Source organism: Schistocerca serialis, chromosome 2, assembly GCF_023864345.2.
Source record: "Schistocerca serialis cubense isolate TAMUIC-IGC-003099 chromosome 2, iqSchSeri2.2, whole genome shotgun sequence".
Classification (NCBI taxonomy): Eukaryota; Metazoa; Arthropoda; class Insecta; order Orthoptera; family Acrididae; genus Schistocerca; species Schistocerca serialis.
Window position 1 is genome coordinate 827,723,585 of NC_064639.1, and position 11,358 is coordinate 827,734,942.

Sequence of the window (11,358 nt, forward strand, 5' to 3'; positions counted from 1 at the left end):
CAGTCTTGATTGCAATTTTGTTAAAGTATTTTTTTAATTGGAATGAGTGATCGGTTTCGACTCTATGAAAGAGTCATCTTCAGACTCCGGAGCGGTGGATGGACACTGCTAGATGAGTTCCGTCAACCCTCGACGCTCGTGTAACTTCAGTCTAGCAGTCATACAATGAAGGCTTTCATGACCGGATGTTTCAGCTGCTGAGAATTTTCTAGCAGAGTCCATCCACCGCTCTGGAGTCCGAAGATGAGTAATTCATAGAGTCTAAACCGGTCACTCATTCCAATTAAAAAAAAATACTTTAACAAGATTATGATCAAGACTGTTTTAAATTTTAATTTTAACTACTTTTAAGATCACTGACTATGTTTTCAAAAATTTCAAAAATGTTATTTAAATCGATGGCCACTTGCAGCCAATGACTGTAATTCCATAGTCTTTTAATTCATAGTAGCAGATGGATCAAAATGGTGTATGTTCTTTTGGACAAGTGTGGAAAAACAGATACCACACATATATGAGAAGACTAAACTAAACAGAGGGTCAATTAAAGTGTGCTTTTCAGTCACTGGAAATGATTGGAAAATGCTCTGTATGAACTGCTTTGAAAATTGGTATTCTCATTAACTTCACTGTTGACTTACGCAACATACAACACATTGCTTATTCCCAGATTATTATTTCACTTGGCAGCTGAATGCTTGCTTTTATCAGTTTTTCTGGGAGATTAAACTGTGTAGCTCACTGAGGTCTTTACTTTTAGCCAGGAAGCACGATACCAAAAGTCTTAAGTACTTCGCAGAGGGTTCATCCAACCAACTTTAGACTATTTCTCTATTGTTCCGAACTCTAACAGTGCATGAGGAAAAATGGACAGTTTTAAATCTTTCCTTGTGAGCTCTGATTTCTCATTTTATTGTGCAGAACATTTCTCGCTCTGTAGATGGGTGTCTACAAAATATTTTTACGTTTGGAGGAGAAAGTTATGACTGAAATTTTGTAAAAGATCTCACAGCAATGGAAAAATTAATTTGTTTTAATGATTACCATCTCAACTTGCATGTTGTATCTGTGACACTGTCTCCTCTATTTTGTCATAACACCAAATGATCCTCCTTCAAGCTTTTCTGATCTCCATGAATCCTACCTGGTATGGATCCCATACCAAGCAGTAATACTCCAGAAGAGGACAGACAAGTGTTACAAATGTACAGCTGCCAATCTCACACAGTTTTTGGTGTGTCTTGCCCACAACATTCTCTATGTGATTGTTCCAATTAAAATTTTTCGTAACTTTAATCCCTATGTATCTAGTTAACCTGTCAACCTCATTTTATTTTCCAGCAGAAAGTTTCAGCCTATAGTTTTGAGACAGAATGATAACAATATGAAACAGTAAAAATATTATCTTGATTAAAGGCAGAGCCTTGTTAAGGCTGAGGGAAGGAAATGATAAAATAGTAAAACAATTTGAGGATAAGTTTGACTAAATTAGTTGTAGATGTTCTGTAACATGAAAGCAATATACCAAAACCAATATTTCAGCTGCTTTTGCAGTGTTCATCAGGGCAACCAAACATCTAGGTTTGATGATAGTCTTCCCTATACATCACTCTGCTGTGGTTGCCACATTCTCTGACATCACCATTCTGAAATGTAATTGAATGACCCAAAGTCATTGTGCCTGTGTAAAGGTGGTTGTACAGAAGGCTTATTGTCTGTGATACTCTAGCAGGTAATAATAAGACAACTTTGTATCAGCAGTTTGTAACCAGGGAGTGCTTTCAAGCTGCAAGATATGCCTGCATGGCTCTGCTTGATTGTACTGTTGAAGCCAGGTTTTGAGGAGCTGTAGATTGACAAACACATGACCCATTGGAGGTACTGTTGGCAGCCGTGGTGTCAGCATTGTGTAACATTCTCCCTGTTCATGATGCTTGGTCATTTAATTACTTAAATTCCCTCCCAGATTTTCTGACGCTGCATTCATGTTTCCAATAAACATGTGTTCCTTGAAAACTAGTAAGTTAGCTTCAGTCCAGGTGGACTTTGGCTGTTGCTAATTTGTCATGTAGCCCAAGTTACCTGTAATGTTTGTAGTCTAATATGCAAATGCTAGGTGTCTCCATCACTCCTTTCTTACCAAAGTTTGGAAATGTCTGTTGCATGGGGAACATACTGTTCTTGTGGGCCTCATTAGAGCTCAGAATGTGGAGCTTCTCTGAAATATTGGCTTAATTGGTTTGTGGTGGAGCATCTTGACTATGTGGGTGCTGACACACATCACTTGAGATAAGGGAGCAACAAGGAACTGTTCTTTGTTTTTCTCCTGTGTCTTTGATGTACCTCACAGCTTGAAACTAAGCTAGTATATCAGACTGGTCACAAGATCAAACATCATTTTAGGCTTATGAAAGATTCAGTATATGCTCTTCATGGTGGGGGCATTTATGGACTTTGGTGTGAATGCAGTAACATTTTAATTGGTGAGACCAATCACCACACACTTGCAGGAGCATGAAAGTGGTGTGTGTGACTTGGGCAACACTGTAGATTGGCAATAGCTGAAAATCACCTGCGCTGTAGTTGCTTTTGATGTTCAAGAAGCCCATGTGCTCTCTTGGGAGCCATAAATGCAGAAAATGTTTGATACTATTCTCATTCCCCACTGGGACAATCTGCTTGGTCTATGTACTATATGTGTAATACTTTCCAACACTGATGCAGTGGCTGCTTGGTGTTCTCACACAGCCCGACTCAGTGGCTTCTTTCTTGCATTAAATAAGGTGCTTTCAGCTATACAACAAAGCACAGCTTTGAGTTGATAGTACTGTCATAGGAACTGCTCAGTTCGACCTTATTTATGCTGTTCCCGATGTTGTGTAATATTGAAATAATGACTCTTCTTCCTATTGTATTAGCTTATCTTTCTTAATAAATGAACTATTAGCACAAAAGATTCAGTTTTATCATTGTTCAGTTCTATCAGATTATGATTGTGCAGTGAAATACTTAATATTTATTTAATGAAACTAGATTTGAAGTTACATATTGAGGTTTTTTAAGACTTGTGGTCAGAGATCCAGTAATAAGAGTAAAACTAAATACTTAAACAAGCACATTCAAATTACGAGGTCTCTTCTAAAAATTCTGGAAAATTCATAATTTCATGCCACTGGTGTGCTGAAGTGACATGCAGTTGGCATACCGGGACACACCTGTGTTAAATTTGTAACTGCCAGAAGTTTCATTGTTGTATGTCTGTTAATGTTCAGTGCTGTAGTGAGTAGAACGTTGTCACACACAGTTTGTGAATTTCAAGATGGCAGAGTTAGAAGAGTAATGCTTCTGCATTAAATTTTGCCTGAAACTCAAGAAAACCCATACAGCAACCCACCAAATGATGCAGGAAGCCTGCAGTGAGGAGTACTGAAGCCATATTCGGTGTTATAAATGGTTCAAATGGTTTAAAAATAACCAGACAGAAGCTAAAGATGATCCTATTTCAGGACTCCCTTCGATGTTTACTGATGACGCTCATGTCAGGAATGTCAACAAAATTATGCATGCCAGACTGATGGTCCAAGAGATTGCAGAAGACAGTGACATTTCAGTTGGATCATGTCATGAAATCCTGTGAGAAGGAAGTGGCCTGAAATGTGGCGAGACAATTCATGGCTCTTGCATCACAGTAACACACCTGCGTATTCGCCCCTGTGGTGTGTGACTATTGCACAAAACACAAAACCACTGTGCTGCCACATCCTCCACACTGTCTAGGCCTGGCCCCTTTGGTCTTTTTCTTTAATTTCCTGAGTTGAAAGCCTCATTGAAAGGACAAAAAATTGTAACAGTAGGTGAGGTAAAAGACAATTCACAGAAAGCGCTTCACACGGTCCAGCCACAGGCATACCAAGACATCTTCTGGAAGTGGAAATGGCATTGGGAATGATGCACAGTTGTGACAAGGGTATTTCTAAGGAGACCATGCACAATAAGTAGAAGGCAAGCGTAGAAAAATTTTGAGGGTGAACGCCAGAATTTTTTGAGTGGACCTCATATGTTTCGGCTATTTCTTTAATTATGTTAACTTACTGTTTTGTTATTTCTTTTGTACTTATTACAGTGAGAAGGCAATGAAATATAAATTTAATTCTGCTGCAAACTGAAAGTCAGTGGCATATTGAGAGCTATTGTGATTTGTAGACAGCAGTTCATTTAATTTAATTTAATTTAATTACAGTTTTGTAGACTTCACATTTGTTCTTAATTTTTTTGTTGAGATGCAATCACTTTTTCTTGCCATTATTGTAATAATTAATTAAGTGTAATTTATCTTACATATGCAGAATTCAAAAAAGCATGTGTGTCTGGAAGTTTAAACCATTGTCAAAAGATAGAATTTAGTAATGTTTAATTTAAGATATTTAATGTACTTACTATGGATGCAGCTTGTGCTTTCCTTTCAGTAGACGATATTACACAAATTAAATACAGAAATGATTTTCAAGTTAGACTGCAATATCCCTTCATGCATGAAAACTCTTGATTATAGTTATATTAATGTCAGTTTTGTGCTTTGCCATAGAATACAGACAAGGTGTAAAAAGAATAATTCTCAACATAATTTTATTATTTCAGGTCAAAAGCAGAAAGTGCAAGTGTTCGGAAAGCTATCTTCTATGAATTTCCTTTTGGGGTTCAGTATGCTTGGACATTACTGATCTTTGCCACAACAGTTATATACAGTTTACCTTGTCCACTAATCACACCATGTGGTAATTAATTGTGTACTTACTAGGTTAAACTAAATTTACTGTTTGGTATGAACTTCAGGTCATCTTATGTCTGTCATTTTAATGTTTTATTGCATTAAATTACATTGGAAATAAGCAACAGTCAAGCAATTGCAACATGCACATTTATAATCACATACTTTTGTACAATTTCAGGTCTTTTATACATGGTGCTAAAGCATTTTGTTGATCGTTACAACATATACTGGGCATATGGGCCATCAAAAATCAGTTCACGCATACATGCATCAGCCATAAATATTGTAATATTTTCAATTTCATTGCTGCAGCTGAGTTTTGTTATGCTGTCATACATAAGGAACGGCTTCAGGGACATCACAATTTATTCTGCAGTTGGGTTTTTCATTACAATGGTGTTTTTGTGGACACAGGTAGTGTTCCACTGCTGCAAGGGTTTCAGTCCTATATCTTATCAGGTGAGGTTATAAAAATATATATTAATCTGGTATTAAGTTTTTTTAGATTTATGACACTCATTTCAATGTGATTACTATTTCTTCTCTTTTCTTTTCTCTGGTACTGTCTTCATTTTATGACTTGTGCTACATGAACATATACAACAAAATATAGTTGTAAAAAACTTTCTATTCACCAAGCAGCAGAAATAGGAGACAGGTACATTGAGATAGCCACAAAAGTGCTAAAGATTGAAAACTGTAGCTTGTTTCTGTTACAAAGAAGGCCAAAGGAAACAACACTAATTACAAACTAAAGAATTCACTGAGGTCCCTGCATGAAAAGAAACACAAACAGATAGGTTGAGAGACAAATTAAAAGGAATGCCTCAACCAGTAAGTTAGGATTGATGCACTGCACAGTCAAGAGAAAAACAACTAGGGTAACAGAAGCTTAGATGGGAGGATGAACAGGAGCAGCAAATAGTAGAGAAAAACTGAAGGAAAATATGTAAGAGGAGCAACAAAATAAATGTGTGTGAAACAAAAAAAAATCAAACTGTGGGAAGTCCAGGTTGGAATACCAGCAATATTATGAAAAGGAAATCTTGGTACACACCATAAAGATGACATATTGAGTTGCAGACAGGAACAATGAAAGACTGTTACTCATTGAGCTTTTGTCAAAGCCTTCTTCAGAAAAGGAAACATACACGTTGCCACCAGAAAGCACACCTCACGCACACCTGACCACCATCTCTAGCTGCTCGGGCCAGAATGCCATTCTGATCTAAAGGGGACAGAAATAGCGATCGTGTGTGTGTGTGTGTGTGTGTGTGTGTGTGTGTGTGTGTGTGTGTTTGTTTGATTGCTGCTACTCAATGTGTCATTTTTACGGTGAGTAGCAATCTGTCCTTTTCATAACACCGAAAAAAATTGAATTATGGCAATTGCAGTGAGGAAGTTTCAGATGAAACAGTTGTAACTGTCCTCAGCTTACTCATCAGCGCCTAGCCTAAACTGGTAAGGACAGAAGCTTGAAATTTGAAGGTGTTGATCATATACTGTAGGCATTACTTAAGAAGGGATTTTTTGAAATTACATCCCTAAGCAGGTGAAATAGGGGATGGGAGTTTTCCTTAAAATATGTCACTATTAAAGCAGTTTTGAAGTTATAACTGAAAATTATTATTTCATCTTTTAGTCAAAATAAAAAATGCATGGTTCAGAATTTTTGGAAATATAACCCCTGTGGAGGTGAAATACTTTGGAAATAAATCATTATTAAAGAACTACTTAAGCATTTCCAAAGCTACATTTATGAAAATTGCTGTTTGACAACCCCAAAGTAGGCTGAAATAAGGGATTGAAATTTGTATGAAAACATTGTTATATTAAAATATTTTTAAAGCTTATCAATGAAAATTGGTGTTTGACTTCTAAATAAATGTGTTTTATGGAATGAAAGTTTGTGCAGAAATATCATGACAAGAACTCAAAAGACAGAATTAAAAAAGACCCCCTACACCAGCTACGACAATTGCTTTTAGATCAGAAGTACTTATAGGAAAGACTATGCTTCTATGGCCTTAATTAGCATGAAACGATTAGGTGATGTTGCAATTTGTGAACAACGGAAGTATTAAACTGAAGTAAAAAAATATAAATAAATAAATAAATAAATCTGTGCAGATTTCAGTATTTAGGGCATAACAGGCAGGATCATTCGATGCAAAAAAAAAGTACAATAAACATGGATTCTAAAATGCATACATACTGTGAGCACTACTTCATTAGAAGAGATGTTTTACAGAAGTGGGGATGAACAAGTGCCCATAGCTCTTAAGGTATGCATTTTACAGCCCATATTTGCTACTAGGATTTCTTGCTTTGAATTATCATCTCTGTCATATCCCTGAATGTTGACCATTTCTCCTGGGACACAGTGTTGTTTGCAGTGTTCCAAAAAGGATTTTTAACGAACATTACAGAAAAACTGTTAAAGATAATGAAATGATTTAAATGTCGAATTGAAGGAAAATTAAATTTCTTTCTTCATACACCAGCAATTCAGGCATAGCAAGATAAATTATGCCTACAACGGTGGTTTTTTGTGACAATTAAGAGTCATTTGTATGGAATGTTGCTTTGTTTGAAAACAGCACTTGTTTAAGAAAATTTGGATTGTTATAAATTTCATTTAACATTAAACTGGTGAAGCTTGTACACTTAGGGCGATCGGTCAGTTTTCTATCTTGTCTAACCTGAATGTTGTAGGCAAGCAGTCATAGCCTTTTATAAATGACATTGAAAAGTGTTTGATATGTTCAACTGAAGACTTCGTCAAGCAAGAGATTTTTTCAGTCTTCTGATATAAGAGTGCATGATTTCTTCATTTGCCTTCACTTGCTGTCAGCTGACTTTACAACACACTTCCCGTGTCTCGACACTGGTTGACCTGTCAGGTACATTTTGTGCTGGACAAGTTTCTCAAAAGCAGTGCTGCACACTAATAATTGATTTAAACTCAGCATACCCAAGAACCACTGTGCATTCTGTTGCACTGTCAACATCGTACTGGGGTGTGTCACATGCCAGTAGACAACTCTTTGGCACATGTCAAGGCGAAGGCTCGTACAACACAATAAATAGAACAGTTATGTTCATTAAGTTAAACAAATTTCAGTAGCACTTTTTCAAAATCCCAGAATTCTTTTTTTAACGTCCTGCTTATATATAAATGCAAAAGTAACGCTTGTTATGGTTCCACAACTACAGCATTGAAATGATTTCAATTAAATTTGATATGAGTATGGTTGAACCCCAAGGAAGGATGTGGGCTACTCTAAAAAGCTCATAAGAGGTTGGGGATGGAACATATTTCTTTACATCAGCAAACATAAACAGTGTTAAAAAACTATTAAATTTGTTGCATAATGTGCAAGTCATATAATGTATAGCTACTTCAATAGCACATTGCGTAGATGCGCATTCCTGCCAATGCCCCTCCACACACAAACCACTCTGCAGTGATGCTGCATGTACCACTGCACCTTGAGTTGTAACAGTGGGGGGTGGGAGTGGGGAGAATGCACATAATGAGCTATGCTTACCTGAACAAGCAGCCACACGAGGACAGCTGACATCATTGTGCATACTGTAGCTTACTCACCATAACTCATCATAACAAAATTACTGGCATTAAAGTGCAGCTATGGTGGGTAGGTAGGTGGGGGGGAGGGGGGTGAGAGAGAGAGAGAGAGAGAGAGAGAGAGAGAGAGAGAGAGAGACTGACTTATATAAAACTTATTATATTTTCAGTTGATGAAAATAGAAAACGTTGGATGTATATTCTAACTCTTTATTTTTTCATTTGTGTTAATACTAGTTTATTTTCATATGTGACAGAAAATGGCAGAGTGAATTACTTTAACAACTTTTATGTACATGACTTTCATGAAATTGTAAAGTAATGCTGTCAGGTATTCTCCTCAATATGTTCTGTTAATCATTTGTAGTTTATCAGCTAGATGATAGTGGTCCTAATGTGATTGCATTGATTTGACATACACATTTTTGTTGCTACTGTTTGTCAGTGTTTAGTATGAGAAAGAGAAGCTCACAAATTTTACAAATTTTACAGAATGGCACGCACAACAATTGGCAGTCTCCCAGTTCTTCAACACACACAAGCCCTGAGCACAACAGTGGAAACGGGACAGTTTACACATCCCAGCACCGCTTTGTTCCAGCTGTTCTTCGGCCCTCTGTTTTAAGGCAACCAGATGTTGTGAGTGTGCAGACACCTGCTGAGGGAATATCAGTTTTGAGGAGGACGTATGGCACTGGTTCACCAGATGGGCCAGCAGCTCTAACGTCGCCTGACCACATACTACTTTATCAGGATTATGAGGGCAGGCATGGTGCTGAAGTGTAGCCTATGGGTTCCGGACCCTACTAGTTTATATTGTTACTAGTCTAGATACAAGTTTTAATATGTCACAGAAGAATAAATAGTTCCATATACTTCAGAGATTGCTGAAGAATTAGTACACTGGCAAGCAGTGGTTTTTTGATGTCTTATGATCTCTGTTTCCTATATCTTTCTTATAATTTTTTTTATGAAGATTGTGAATGCTAATTTTGGACGAAGATATTGGTGAAAGCATATTGGGGGGGGGGGGGGGTGTATTATGTACCTGCACTGTCATAAGTTTCTTCATCCATTTATTCATGGTGCTATCTGAACTTTTAATTGCATTACACTATCTGGATTTTTGCATCAGTTTAATTATCTGCATGGTTTTTAATGTTTTTAGTATGGACAGTGGGACTGAAGCAGTGAAGTTGTTGTTGCCTATCTTAAAGTAACGCTCTCATTCTGCAGTGTTAGGTTTTGGATAATTTTTAATTAATTCAATGACTGATACCAAATATTTTGACATATTTTAAAACAAATACTTTGTGAGTGAAAGCTCAGTGTGTTTATTTTGGACTTTAACATGTTAAAACACTAATTTAAAAGTTGGGTTCAACAACTCAGTTTTGTAGGTTAGTGCTTTCACTACACATCAGTTTGATCAGTGTAGTGTCAGTGGCTCTTAATTTATGTGCCAGTATTGTTTATAGTGGCAGCTAATACTTACCAGACATTTAAACAGTAAAACTGACATTCAGTATTTACCGAAGTGGTACTGAAACTAACTTTTTCAAGCCATAAGTATCACACAATCAACAGTAAGGTGATCTCTGATTACCTGTAAAATTATTGTGGGGTGTCTGACACAAAAATATATTGCCATTAAATGTAGTTTGCTCCGTCTCCTGTTTGTGTGCATAAAATGTATTGTGGGATATCATTATTGTCTCTCTTGTGATACAGACTGACTGAAAAGTAATGTGCTGTGGTTTTATTACATTATTATATTGTATATTTATTAATAAATTTAAGAATTATATTTATGATAATAATTACTTGCATTGTAACAGATTTGTAAACACTACAAAATATAATATTGTCCACAGATCATAATTGCTATGAACATACTGAAATATAGCATTAACTATAACTTGTTCCATGTAATATAAAACATCAAACACTCAGATTTCAAGTAAAACATTTTTATGGTATTTTTATTTAATTATAGAACTTCATTATTTTATGAAAAATTGTGGAAATACCATAGTTAGAATTGCATCTAAGTATCAGCACTAATTTCTTTCACAGGGGTTTTGTAATCAACCTCTGAAAACGAACAGCACAGAAATACAAACACAATAAGAAATAAAATAAAGGCACTCTCCAAATGCTAACAATAGAGAAAATAAGGGGAAACGTACGTGTGTGTGTGTGTGTGTGTGTGTGTGTGTGTGTGTGTGTGTGTGTGTGTTTTCGAATGTTTTGTGTTTTGGTCAGTCTTTTCTACTATCGGGCAACAACAATGAAATGTGACTAGTCTTCAAGTTTAAATAAAGCACCTCGTTGCTACGACATTTGTAGAATTTTTTTGTGAACAATGTCCCTTTTTTACCTGATGAGTTTAGTATTTCCCCTGTTCCTCATATATATATATATATATATAAACAAAGATGAGGTGACTTACCGAACGAACCTGCCAGCGCTTTCGTTCGGTAAGTCACCTCATCTTTGTTTTTATATATAATTTTTCCCACGTGGAATGTTTCCATATATATATATATATATATATATATATATATATATATATATAAACAAAGATGAGGTGACTTACCGAACAAAAGCGCTGGCAGGTCGATAGACACACAAACAAACACAAACACACACACAAAATTCAAGCTTTCGCAACAAACTGTTGCCTCATCAGGAAAGAGGGAAGGAGAGGGGAAGACGAAAGGAAGTGGGTTTTAAGGGAGAGGGTAAGGAGTCATTCCAATCCCGGGAGCGGAAAGACTTACCTTAGGGGGAAAAAAGGACAGGTATACACACGCACATATCCATCCACACATACAGACACAAGCAGACATATTTAAAGACAAAGAGTTTGGGCAGAGATGTCAGTCGTGGCAGAAGTGTAGAGGCAAAGAAGTTGTTGAAAGACAGGTGAGGTATGAGTGGCGGCAACTTGAAATTAGCGGAGATTGAGGCCTGGCGGATGACGAGAAGAGAGGAT

The 11,358-nt window shown here is 36.6% G+C and overlaps 1 protein-coding gene across 2 annotated transcripts in view; it reads left to right on the plus strand.

Annotated features, from left to right (window-relative positions):
• The window catches only part of LOC126458088 (CSC1-like protein 2), a 180,083-nt gene extending 169,383 nt beyond the window's left edge, over positions 1–10,700 (plus strand). For both annotated transcript variants that reach the window (XM_050094905.1, XM_050094906.1), the window contains exons 14-16: positions 4,639–4,775; positions 4,950–5,230; positions 8,853–10,700. In XM_050094905.1, coding sequence (XP_049950862.1) covers positions 4,639–4,775; positions 4,950–5,230; positions 8,853–9,146 — 712 coding nt within the window. In that variant the 3' untranslated portion in view covers positions 9,147–10,700. The remainder of the gene's footprint in view (positions 1–4,638; positions 4,776–4,949; positions 5,231–8,852) is intronic.
• The last annotated feature ends 658 nt before the right edge of the window (positions 10,701–11,358 follow it).